General features: G+C 41.3%; 1 protein-coding gene across 1 annotated transcript; it reads left to right on the plus strand.

Annotated features, from left to right (window-relative positions):
• The first annotated feature begins 3,797 nt into the window (after positions 1-3,797).
• Positions 3,798-7,142, plus strand: npffr1l3 (neuropeptide FF receptor 1 like 3). The gene is made up of 3 exons (XM_029708977.1): positions 3,798-4,247; positions 5,525-5,624; positions 5,803-7,142. Exons 1-3 carry the CDS (start codon positions 3,887-3,889, stop codon positions 6,665-6,667), a joined length of 1,326 nt encoding a protein of 441 aa, XP_029564837.1. The 5' UTR covers positions 3,798-3,886; the 3' UTR covers positions 6,668-7,142.
• Positions 7,143-13,904: the final 6,762 nt, after the last annotated feature.

A 13,904-nucleotide genomic window follows, 5' to 3' on the forward strand; every position in this document is an offset into this window, starting at 1 on the left:
GACTGTCCAAACCACTCCCGTCGCCCCTTACGGTTGTTTCAAGTCACTTTGTCACATTTTTCAGATGTAGTGGAATATTATAGACATATTATGTAGCATGTATTGTAAAGCAGAAGGCTTCAGTAAAATGGTATTGGTGTGTATTCCATTTCTAACCCATGCAACATCGCACAAGATCAACTTTTCTATATTACTGTAACTTCTACATTGTCACCTCTCTCTCTGCTTGACAAAATCATCAGCCTACAGTGTATCAATGAAATCCGGGACTATACTCTTATACTTTATACAACCCAAGTTTGTCAGCAATGCATAGTGCACTACACCATGGTAGTACACCAGAGTGACTCTCCACTTTGCCCTACTGTATTGAAGCTTGCTGATGGAGGATGATGATGATGTCGTTTTTACAGTCCCATCTATACTGGTATGTTCGTTGGCTTTACCTTCCAACCTAACTTGATGCAAATTGATACATTGATGATGCAAGAATATAGAATTTTACAGTGTTCTACAGTTCTTAAACTGTATAAGTAAACTACTGGAAAGTATTGGATGCCAGAAGACACAGACTTAATGGTGACGGGGAGTGAGGACATTGCGCTTGTCCTTCCAATGTCCTCACGTCCTGTCACCATTGGAATGCTTTCACATTGCTTTCAGATGAACTCATTGTCTGGTCAGTGTTTTGCTGGGTAAAAGAGGTTTCAAGGCAACAACGGTGAACAGGGAACCTTGACTTTCAGCTGTTCTTAGAATTACAGGTTTATTTTGAAAAAAAGATTTCAAGACAGGAATTAGTTGCTTTCAGCTGTTGCTGTGTCAATAGCAATGAGAAATATTTGATTAGTTAATTCTATCAGGAAATCAATGTGAAAGCATTCCAGTGGTGATAGGGAGTGAAGACATTGTGGTTTTCCTAAGTAGGAATGAGGTCCAAAACACTGCTACCTGCTCCACTGGTCCTGGACATGAAAAAAGCTATTTTCAACAACTTGCAACAATCCGAAGCTGAATGGCTGAGATGTGCAGTAGACTGGGCTATAAATGAGGAATGTCAAATGCTCCCCTAGGAGCATGAAATGTAGCACTTGTACTTTCACATCACTTATTTGCATAATTATGTTGTATTTGAGCTACAGCACTTTGCACCCCTGCTAGCGCACGCTTTGAAATACGGTTTATGTATTTTTATGGTTTCCCCAGGTCCTGTAAATGATTGGCTCACAGATGAAAAGTACTGGGGCTCAACACAATTGGTTTGTAAGGATATAGACACAGATTGTTTGATACCGAATTGATGTTGCTCTCTCGCTGCTTGTACCCTGGGGACATTTGGTAACGTGTTTTCCAAGCTAAATGATGTCTCATTCACTGACTTCTGATGGGATTGGTAATTATGGTATACCACAGCTCGTCAACTTTTTCTCTCATTTTGAAACTAAAGCCTATATGTATCTGAACAACTTTCATCATGCAGTTATACCATTCACACGATGTACTGTCCCTTTATGCAGGATGCCGGCAGTGCAGATGTTTGTTGGAGATATATGGATATCGGCAGTGAGCTCATGATATGAGCTGATATGACAAGTGCAACCACAAGTAGCAGGGTAATGACTAGGGTCATGGTGAAGCTAAAACGTCAGTGTTGACTTGTGACAACACTTGACGCTGACAATGGAGTAACCCCGTAGGCCTAACGCAATTAATTCCGTTCGCTGACTTCAGACCAATATATAGTATTCCGACATGGTAGGGTGATTTCATTATTGGAATTTATTGGAATTGCCAAGTAAAGGAATACTCGAGATCATTGCTTTTCTGCGAAAACTGGTGATGAGTAGCCTGAGGTGTCTAGAACATCCCCAACTGTGGCGCACGCACGACTGCGCTGTAGCTATAAAAGCCGTTCACGTGCACGGTGTACGCCTCCTCATTCGCCCGACGCATAGACCGTTGTGAGGATGAGACAAACAAGCAAAAGAGCTTAAAATGCATATGAAAGTGTTTTAGTGGGGAAAAGTTTAGTCGTTCTCTCTGTATCTAGTTCTTAATTTAGTGTGCAGAGTATTTACGGTTTGGTTATTTTTTCTTCTGTTTCTGCACGGGTGGAGGTCTTTGAAAAGGTACTTAAGATATGGTCTTTATTCTATAATCATCAACGGCTTTTCTTACTATTTTAAGTCTAGTATAGGGCTTTCTTTGTCAACGGAATTATCTTGATAAGGTAGGCGCTTTCACTTTATTTCGGGAAATGTAAGGTGAATTAAATAATAAAAAGTATGATAACTGTAAAATTCTCGTAAAAAACTCCAACAAATCCCATTCCAGTTAAAAATGTGGATCCATTGAAATGTACCTGTTGTGAAAATGAGATTCACTCCTATGTCAGCACATCTATGTGAACACTTCACTAATGTGTTGAGAAATAACACCAAATATGTATAGGCTATTGTATCACTTTATTTATTTGAAATGTTTTATTGAAATGTGAGAAATAGTTACATTATTTTATTGTTTATACATTCTTTCATTGTTTATTGTTTTAATGAAATGCTTTTGGTTTTGAATGATAGCTTAATTTTGACATCTAAAAACCATTTAATGGTTGGTTGTGCATGTTTATACAGTTTTATTCACTTGATAAGCATATCATAAACATAATATTATATTTAAATAGACCATTGTTAAAGTGTAATGAATGAATGCGATGCAATCAGAGATATCAGAGCTAACTGACTTGTTGAATTATTATGTAAAACATCCTTGTTGACATATTATAATGCCAATGACTTTCACAAACATATCTCTCATCCCCTTTAAAAAACAGAATGCATTCAGCAAAGTAGAATGGGTGTTGTGCCATCCAAGATGAATGGTTGTCATAGAGAAGTTCTCATATTCCTTAATCGACATTCATCGTCTCGCTATAATTACAACAACATTGCTGTCACCTAATTGCATAATTAATTGAGGCTTGTTATGCATGGCATTGTCGCTTGATGGAGACAGCTGACAAACAGACCAACTTGTGACCGATTACTAAAAAAAATACTGTAACGACCTTAACCCAACACCTTGTGACATTGTCATGAGGTCCGGCCCGCTTGGGATAACAGTTAAGGTGTTGGCTTGACTGTCGCATAACCCGGGTTTGAGTCCCAGTCGGGGCTACATTGGTGTCAGAAGTGGGAATGCACCTGTGAGACCATCGGAGAACAGTGTACACATGAGGGACATGGTATAGAAAAGTGTGGGGACACACTCTCCTGAAGGAAGGAGGTAATGTAGCGACCTTAACCCAACATCTAGTGTCCTCGTAAAGAGGTTTTGACCTCTTGCCGTAACTGTTAAGGTGTTGGTTTGACAGTCACTGGACTGAGGTTTGAGTCCCGGTCGGGGCTACCCCCTGTATTTGCTACAATACTGTACACCACAGGAGGTTGGTGGTACCTTAATTGGGGAGGACAGGCATGTGTTAATGGCTGGAGAGGATTCAGTAGAACGGTATTAAACACATGGTTTCCATGGTTTCCATGTGTTTGACGTCATTCCATTCGCTCAGTTCTAGCCATTATTATGAGCCGTCCTCCCCTCAGCAGCCTCCACTGGTGTATACTGTACATTACCCTGAGGTCCTACAGTGGATTGTCCTAAACAACTATACACTGCAGTGCATTCTCACTGGATCAACTGGACAACCATATCGATCTACTAGTCAATAAATTCATTGAATTTACCAAAGTGACAAAAGACTGATAATGTGATTACACTTTTTTTCAAGACACCAAATACTTCCATGTGATAAATATATACTGTATATATATATTTTTTTTAGCCTATGCCTGATACTTTCCTCCTGGTCTAAGAAGAGAAGTTCAAGATGGAGGACACATGGGAACTTCAACTGACCACTACTCTTTCCATGACCTCTGACCTCTTACTATCCACAAACCTCACCAACGTCACCAGCTGCACCAACACCAACTCCAGCTGCACCGTCTCTAGCGTCAAGCTCTCGCCTTACTACCAACACTCCCTGGCAATAGCAGCCAGCTACACCCTGGCCTACCTGTTCATCTTCCTGCTGTGCATGGTGGGTAATGGCCTGGTGTGCCTCATTGTTGTGAGGAACCGTCACATGCGGACGGTCACCAACCTCTTCATCTTCAATCTGGCTATCAGTGACCTGCTGGTGGGCATCTTCTGCATCCCCACCACGCTGGTGGACAACCTCATCACAGGTAATACCCTACTGCTATAGAAGAATGGCCAATCTCCTGTTTCTGTAGTATTGTGGCAGCTTGATGTACAAGTACACCTATTGGACAGGAGGCTAGTCTATCACAGGGGCCTTACCCGTAATCCATCTCATTAATGCTGAGTGTAAAGCAGAGAGGCGTTGGGTCCTCCCATTTTTAGAGTCTTTGGTATGACTCAACTGGGGTTCGAACCCCCCCACCTTCAAATCTCAGAGCGGACACTCTGACCACAAGGCCACTGAGTTAGTTTTACCCTACTGCTATAATGATTCCATAAATTAATAAATACATGATGCTTTGAATTGATTACGGTTGGCCTTGATGAAAATAATGATGCAACTTTTAGCGAGAGACAGTTCTTTTTTATAACAGATTGGCCAGTTGCCTGTAGCTATTGATAATGACAATTATTAGGAAAAACAACTCGTGCCTTGAAAGAAGCATAATTATAGCTATCGCTAGTGTTCGTTCACAGGTAGTGTGTGATTCAGTTTCAGCACGGGTCTATGTGTCTATGTGGTTGCACATACACCAGCCCAGCCAGCTTTGCAATGGTTTAGATCAGTTCAATTCATTCTCACAGTACTGCATCTTCACACATCTCACCAACCACGAGCTGGATGGCCATCCTGTTATTTTTTGCTTTTTTAAAACTTTTATTTATAGCTATCTGTTTACACATGGACTTGCGGAAATTGCTGATTAATGTTTGGATATTTGCTGGAGTCTCAGAACTGAGAGAATAGTAGTGGGCCTGAACATGATGATCACAGCTGTCTTTCATTTGACAGCCTTATGAATTTTTTGACATTTTTAGACAGTTCTTCACGATCTCTTCATGTTTTACAACATCAATACAGACATTAGTTGAGTCTTGGCAGGAAAAGGATCTTTTAGAAAACGCCACATTTACAAGTGTGAAACATGCATTGGCACAAAATCCCTCAGTCAGGAAGGCTTAACTTAAAGTAATGACCTTTTCAAGGCTAAATTATTTCGCTGGGCAGGTACAAAGACTTCCTCCACTTTACCCACTCTTGTCTAACAGTTTATTTCTGTACCTTTCATGCAGGTTTGAAAAGTACAAAAGCATGAATATAATGCTCCTGAAGTTGTTATCCTACTCATTATTCTGACCAAATCCCGTATACCAAACTCTACATGTACCAAACATGTCAAAACACCTGTTCAAAGTGTGGCTATTGATATGTCTGGCAGCTCACTGATAAAGTACTATTGTTGATATTGATGTTTTGCAGGTTGGCCCTTTAGCAATGCAGTGTGTAAGCTAAGTGGTCTGGTACAGGGGATATCAGTGGGTGCATCAGTATTCACCTTGGTTGCCATCGCTGTGGACAGGTAAGTCCCCTCCCCAAATAGTATCTACACATGGGAATTGGAAGGGGATAGTGAGGCTCTCATCTATGCATGTTAAATACTTAATGTTGTACAATAAACAGTTTAGTCTATGTGGCAGATAAATCGCTCAAATGAATCACTTAATCACTTCTCATCTATCTCTCCTCTCTCCTGTTAGATTCCGCTGTATTGTTTACCCCTTTAAGCCCAAGCTAACCCTTCTTGTTGCTAAGGCAACTATAGGGCTGGTATGGGCTCTTGCGTTGGTTATCATGCTTCCGTCGGCTGTGATGCTGATGGTGGAGCAAGAGGAGGGTCACTTCATGGTATCCAGTGACAACCAGACCTACCCTCTCTACTACTGCTATGAGACCTGGCCTGACCCGGAGATGAGGAAGGTTTACACCATGGTCCTGTTCACACACATCTACCTGATGCCCCTGGCTCTCATCATGATAATGTATGGCTGCATTGGGGCCAAGCTCTACTCTACAGCTGTTCTGTCCAGTAGGGGGCACCCAGACGTCAAGTCCCCTATCTCCCAGAGGAAAGTCAAGGTGGTTAAGATGCTCATCGTGGTGGCCCTCCTTTTCATGCTGTCCTGGCTGCCTCTCTGGACCCTGATGCTCCTCACAGACTACGCCAGACCTGAAGGGGACCAGCTGGACCTTCTGACAGGTTACATCTTCCCTTTCTCCCACTGGCTGGCCTTCTCCAACTCCAGCATCAACCCCATCATCTATGGCTACTTCAATGAGAACTTTAAGAAGGGCTTCCAGGCTGCCTGTCACCCTAGATCATGTTGCAGCGTGGTCCCCCAGGAGCAGGTGGTGAGCAAGGCTCAGCGGGGGCACAATGCCAGAGCCCCCCGGAACACAGCCCTCAGTGCCAACCTTCTCACCACCCTGGGGGTAAGGAACCGCATCTACACCGACAGCGACCTGATGGGCTGCGTGTGTCTGGAGATGGAGCAGAGGAAGGAGGAAGGCTCTGCAGAGGCTCCTGGGCAGAGGGAAGTAACAGTAACGGTAGAGTGTCAATAAAAAGGGGTGTTCATGCAGAGGATGTGGATAGACTCTTTCCAACGGGGGTCACTATGTGTCAGGTGTGGAAGCTTTGAAAGGCAGTTGGGTGGACAACAACAGTGGGGTGTGTATGCATGGTGAGGTTGGAAAATGGACAGGTTGGCGATAAGAGCGCAATAGTGCTGAGCGAACCGAAATGTAAGTTATTTTTAGTTTTCTTTCTGTGAGCGCGATCTGCAGTTTCTCTGGAGATAAATCAGACCAGGCCAGAACTGCAGGGCTGGCTGTAGCCTTTTGGGGGCCCTAAACGAGATTTGGTTGGTGGGCCCCCCCCAACAAGCGGCCGCCAAGCAGGATTTTTGTTGTTGTTGTGGTCCTCTAGACATCGGAGATTTGCAATTTTACACATTTTGCCATGTGGTAGAGAGAAAATGTGGCAATTTTACAACAAATGTTATGCAATTCTACTAATTGTACCATGGGGCAGAGAAAACCCCCCATTTTATAACACATTTCATGCAATTCTACAAATTTTGCCATGGGGCAGGGAGAAACTTTTGCAGTTTTAAAGCAAGTTTTCTGCAGTTCTAAACATTTTGCCATGCAGTGGAGAGAAAATTGTGCAATTTTCTTACACATTTCATGCAATTCTACTAATTTTGCAAGTTGGCGGAGAGAAATTTTGCAGTTTTAAAGATAATTTACTGCAATTCTTGTCATGGGATGGAGAGAAATGGTTGCAATTTTAAAGGGCAATTAAGCCACTTTTCAACCTCATATTCATAATCTTCAGCACCAAACCAGTGTCTACATACACTATATATACAAACACATGTGGAAACCCTTCAAATTAGTTATAGTGATGTGGAAATGTCTAGGAGCAACAACGGCTCAGGCACGAAGTGGTAGGCCACACAAGCTCACTGCATCGCAGTGCTTGAGGCGTCTTTACAGACCTGGGTTCGATCCCAGGCTGTGTCACAACCGGCCGTGACCAGGAGTGCCATAGGGCGGCACACAATTGGCCCAGGGGAGGGTTTGGCCGGGGGGGCTTTACTTGGCTCATCGCGCTTGAGCGACTCCTTGTGGCGGGTCGGGAACTTGGTCATCAGTTGAACAGTGTTTCATCTGACACATTGGTGCAGCTGGTTAAGTGGGCGGGTGTTAAGAAGTGTGGTTTGGCGGGTCATGTTTCAGAGGACGCATGACTAGACCTTTGCCTCTCCTGAGCCCGTTGGGGAGTTGCAGGGATGAGACAAGATTGAAATTGGGGAGAAAAAATGCCTCTGGAAGCAGCGTCAGCTCAAGAACTGTTCGTCGGGAGCTTCATGAAATGTGTTTCCATAGCCGAGCAGCCGCACACAAGCCTAAGATCACCATGTGCAATGCCAAGTGTCGGCTGGTGTGGTGTAAAGCTCGCTGCCATTGGATTCTGGAGCAGTGGAAATGCATTCTCTGGAGTGATGCTTTACCATCCGGGTTTGGCGGATGCCAAGAGAACACTAACTACCCGAATGCATAGTGCCAACTGTAAAGTTTGGTGGAGGAGGAATAATGGTCTGGGGCTGTTTTTCATGGTTTGGGCTAGGCCCCTTAATTCCAGTGAAGTGAAATCTTAATGCTACAACATACAATGACATTCTAGATGATTCTATGCTTCCAACTTTGTGGCAATAGTTTGGGGAAGGCCCTTTCCTGTTTCAAAATGACAATACCTCCGTGCACAAAGCAAGGTCCGTACAGAAATGGTTTGTCGAGTGTGGAAGAACTTGACTGGCCTGCACAGAGCCGTGACCTCAACCCCATTGAACACCTTTGGGATGAATTGGAACGCTGACTGCGAGCCAGGCCTAATCCCCCAACATCAGTGCCCGACCTCACTAATGCTCTTGTGGCTGAGTGGAAGCAAGTCCCTGCAGCAATGTTCCAACATCTAGTGGAAAACCTTCCCATCAGAGTAGAGGCTGTTATAGCAGCAAAAGGGGGACCAACTCCATATGAATCCCCATGATTTTGGAATGAGATGTTCGACGAGCAGGTGTCCACATACTTTTGGTCATGAAGTGTATGTTAAAACAGCGCTTTTCTATGATCTGTGGTTAAAAAAAAATAAGGTACAAAAAAAATGCTTCTCTGTGACATCACATGGTATGGTCAAAACGAGTTTCTAACCTAAGGGAGGGTATTTTTTTGCTCCCCACGTCACTGTGAATCTCATATTGTTTGAAAATCACGTTTTTAAAAATGTTTTATCTTTTGATGATGTCATCGGGTAGAACTTTTTAACTTTCTATTTACAGTGCCTTCAGAAAGTACTCACACCCCAAGACTTTTTCCACATTTTGTTGTGTAACAGTCGGAATTTGAAATAGATTCAATTGAGATTTTTTTGTCACTGGCCTACACACAATACCCCATAATGTCAAAGTGGAATTATGTTTTTACAAATGTTTACAAATTAATTAAAAATGAAAAGCAGAAATGTCTTGAGTCAATAAGTAGTGAAGCTCTTTGCTATGGCAAGCCTAAATAACTTCCAAAGTAATTTTTTTTTTACAAGTCACATAATAAGTTGCATGGACACATGTTTAACCTAATTTTGGAATGACTACCTCATCTCTGTACCCCAGACATACAATTATCTGTAAGGTCCTTCAGTTGAGCAGTGAATTCCAAGCACAGATTCAACCACAAAGACCAGGGATTTTTTCCAGTGCCTCGCAAAGAAGGGCACCTATTGGTAGATGGGTAAAAATATATAGAAATGACCTTTATGTCCTGTATACAAAGCGTTATGCTTGGGGCAAATCCAACACAACACATCACTGAGTACCACTCTTCATATTTTAAAGCATGGTGGTGGCTGCATCATGTATGGGTATGCTTGTCATTGTCAAGGACAAAGGAGTTCTTTAGATAAAAATAAATGGAATAGAGCTAAGCACAGGTACAATCCTAGAGGAAAACCTGGTTCAGTCTGCTTTCCAACAGACACAAAGAGACAAATTCACCTTTCAGCAGGACAATAACCTAAAACACGAGGCCAAATATACACTGGAGTTGCTTACCAAGATGAGATTGAATGTTCTGAGTGACCTAGTTACAGTTTCAACTTGAATTTGCAAGACTTGAAAATGACTGTCTAGCAATGATCAACAACAAACTTGACAGAGCTTGAAGAATGTAAAAAGGTGTGCAAAACTCTTTTTAAAGACACCCATAAAGACTCCCAGCTGTAATCCCTGTCAAAGATGATTCTAACATGTATTGACTCAGGGTTGTGAATACTTATGTAAATTAGATATTTCTGTATTTCATTTTCAATTCATTTACTACGTTTTTTGAAAATATGTTCTCACTTTGTCATTATGGCGTATTGTGTGTAGATGGGTGAGAAAAAACATATTTAATCAATTTTGAATTCAGGCTGTAACACAACAAAAGGTGGAATAAGTCAAGTGGTATGAATACATTCTGAAGGCACTGTATTTCTACAAAACTAAGAAATGAGCTGTTTTCACATATGTTGACACTGGTATTCGTGCTGGAGATAATGCAAATAAGGTTGAAAAGTGGTGGAGTTGCCCTTAAAAGCACATTTCCTGCAATAAACATTTTTGGGGCATGGGGCAGAGTCATTACAACAACAAAAATATATCTAACAAATGTCATGCGATTCTACACACTTTGCCATGACTTTCAGTATGCCATCATAATGATATCTGAGTGAGAGTGACTAACAAAATCAATGGGGGCCCCGGAGATCAGTTTAGATAACTGGCTAGACTAATTTATCAATCTAAAAATTCTTAGCTGACATTACTAAATGAGTGACTGTCAGTGACTGACCAAACAAGAGAAAAACTGCTGGTACACAACACAATTTCTAACTTGCACTCTGTGTATTCTACTATTCTAATTCGCAACAGTAAGTTGAGACCCCGACTAAGTTCATAAAAAAATAAAAAATAATTTTGGGTTGGGGGGCCCCCTAGTGGTTGGGGGCCAAAGCGATTGCTAATGTCGCTTATGCCTGGAGTCGCTTATGCCTGGAGCCCTACCGAATTGTGCTATGTAGTAGGGAGTTGTAGTTTCCAACAGGCCATTATTCTACATAGTTTAGCACAGAAAACATAATAATTAACTACAATGATCACAACCCATTGCGCGCCCGCCTACTTGTCCAGTCTGTGTGGAGCAGACACGAGACGGAGAGAAGAGAGAACGCGTGATGGAGAGGGATAGAGGAATAAAAAGCAGTTGCTCTGCGAGGAATCTCCATCGGAAAATACACGATCTAAGTGATTGATAGTTGTCATTCAGCAGTCATAAAAGTATGTCTTATTTACTTTGAAGAACTACTAAAATAGTGATTTTCTCAGACAGCATAAGCAGCAGCTTATTAGAGATGAGATGTAATATACACAACAACTGAAATATTTCATTAAAGTGAAGTAATGTGAATAAATGATGGTTAATAAGTGATAAGCAGTAATGAACAGTCACTACCATCATGGGACTGTATTAATTGTTTTATTCTGTGTTACAGCATTCAACCAACACAATGCATGGTGCATTTAAAGTCCCCCAAAAAATGAAATCGAAAACCGTGACTATTTTTTCATAACAAACAGAAACTGAACCGACCTCAAAAAGCACTAATCACTCAAAGGCACTGACATGACATTTGACTGTGAAAGATCTTTTTACACCTGACTGTAGCTACCAGATGTGCAGTACATATACGCCACAAACATTTCATTCAGTGCTCTTAGTGTCCCATATAGGCACCCTCAATTCAACTACAGAGACCCAATTATAGCATACACGTGAGGGAAGAATGAAGTGAACCACCTGCATTTCTGTCCCCCAGCTACAGAATTATTTGTTACAGGTTGCTTAACTAAAGATCAAATATTGGTTTACAATGATTAGGGAAATCTTTAGGTTATGCAGGAGGACATTCATATTTTACTACTAACTGGGTATCACTGACATTAATTAGCCAATAAAATCACCCTGAGAGCCCAGAAAGAGTTGGTAAAAAAAAAGACAATGCAGAAAATTCCTCCCATTAAATTTTCACCTGTAAATAGCACGTTTTTCGATTTCTACTGGTCAAGGAATGATATTGCATGAGAGCAACGTGTTTGGAATTTAAACTATAACATTTTTCTTAACAGAGTTTCCTGTTTCTGTATGAACTTGTGAACCAAATATGAGCCTATTCCAGATGGTATTATGCATAGCAGATATGACACTGAGAAAGTAACAGAAATGAAGTTGGAAGAGTTTCAAGCTGTTGCAAGGCTAATTGGTAACGAAACTGCATATTCCCTTGAAGCATGTAACCTTAAATGATCCATCAGGTGATGTTGGTGTGCGCTGTGTATGAATACAGATCAAAGTGCTGTGTTTACAATGTGGAAAAGTTATTTATGCTGTGTTTGTGATTCTCAGTATATTTTTGTGTATTTATTTTTGCAGCTACCGCAGATTATTGCTTTAACTGTTGGAATAGTAAAAGAGTGACAGCCAATGACTGTGGTTGTGTATAGTACATTATAAACTGGGTGGTTCGAGCCCTGAATGCTGATTGGCTGACAGCCGTGGTATATCAGACCGTATACCACGGGTATGACAAAACATTTATTTTTATTACACTAATTACGTTGGTAACCAGTTTATAATAGCAATAAGGCACCTCGGGGGTTTGTGATATATGGCCAATATACCACGGCTAAGGGCAGTATCCAGGCATTCTGCGTTGCATCGGGCCTAAGAACAGCCCTTAGTCGTGATATATTAGCCATATACCACACCCCCTCGGGCCTTATTGCTTAAGTATAAGTGATCTTGAGATACGTTTGCATTACCAGATTTCAGTATGACGATGGATTGTCGTAGATACAATACCGACCTCACACTGAGTTTATATTTCTTAATAATTGTCTCATGTTAGATATTGTCCTTAGGTCTTGGTTGTTAAGTGGAAATTGTTGTTAAGTTGTATTCTTGTATAAAGCTCTACCTTTAATGGAAATTTGAGTGAAGCTGTCCATATTACGAAATCTATTAAATTTTCTTCTATACCAACTTTAGCACTGCATCCTCCTTATTCTGAATATCACCATCCTCTCATCACATTCAATTCCTGTAGATTGCTCGTTAGTGCATGTTGTAAGGAGATATCTCCAATTAGTTCCCTATCACGTCAAATTCCCATCTCCAACAGAGACACAAGTTAATTACTTCCTGGATCAATAATATATCTAAAATTGCTTGTTTTCTTTGAATAAAGTTCACAAAATGTTAACATGCACACCCCATGTTGTCTCTTGTTACTGGGAATCAAAAATCAGTTATTGTTGGGGTCACTTAGAAACGTCCTTGTTTTTTGTCCTTTAAAATAACATCAAATTGATAAGAAATACAGTGTAGACATTGTTAATGTTGTAAAAGATTAAGATGGGCAAAAGAACACAGACACTGGACAGAGGAACTGTTCTTTTGCCTATCTTAATATTTTCTTTTTATTGGCCAGTCTGAGATATGGCTTTTCTTTGCAACTCTGCCTAGAAGGCCAGCATCCCGGAGTCGCCTCTTCACTGTTGACGTTGAGACTGGTGTTTTGCGGGTACTATTTAATGAAGCTGCCAGTTGAGGACTTGTGAGGCGTCTGTTTCCCAAACTAGACACTCTAATGTACTTGTCCTCTTGCTCAGTTGTGCACCGGGGCCTCCCACTTTCTATTCTGGTTAGAGCCAGTTTGCGCTGTTCTGTGAAGGGAGTAATACACAGCGGTGTACGAGATGCAATTTCTCACATAGAATAGCCTTCATTTCTCAGAACAAGAATAGACTGCCGAGTTTCAGAAGAAAGTTATTTGTTTCTGGACATTTTGAGCCTGTAATCGAACCCACAAATGCTGATGCCTCAGATACTCAACTAGTCTAAAGAAGGCCAGTTTTATTGCTTCTTTAATCAGACCAACAGTTTTCAGCTGCGCTAACATAATTGCAAAAGGGTTTTCTAATGTTCAATTTGTCTTTTAAAATTATAAGCTTGGATTAGCTAACACAACGTGCCATTGGAACACAGGAGTGATCGTTGCTGATAATGGGCCTCTGTACGCTTACGTAGATATTCCATTAAAAATCAGCCGTTTCCAGCTACAATAGTCATTTATAACATTAACCGTGTCTACACTGTATTTCGGATCAATTTGATGTTCTATTAATGGACAAAAAAAAAA

The sequence above is a fragment of the Salmo trutta genome, chromosome 23 (assembly GCF_901001165.1).
Source record: "Salmo trutta chromosome 23, fSalTru1.1, whole genome shotgun sequence".
NCBI lineage: Eukaryota > Metazoa > Chordata > Actinopteri > Salmoniformes > Salmonidae > Salmo > Salmo trutta.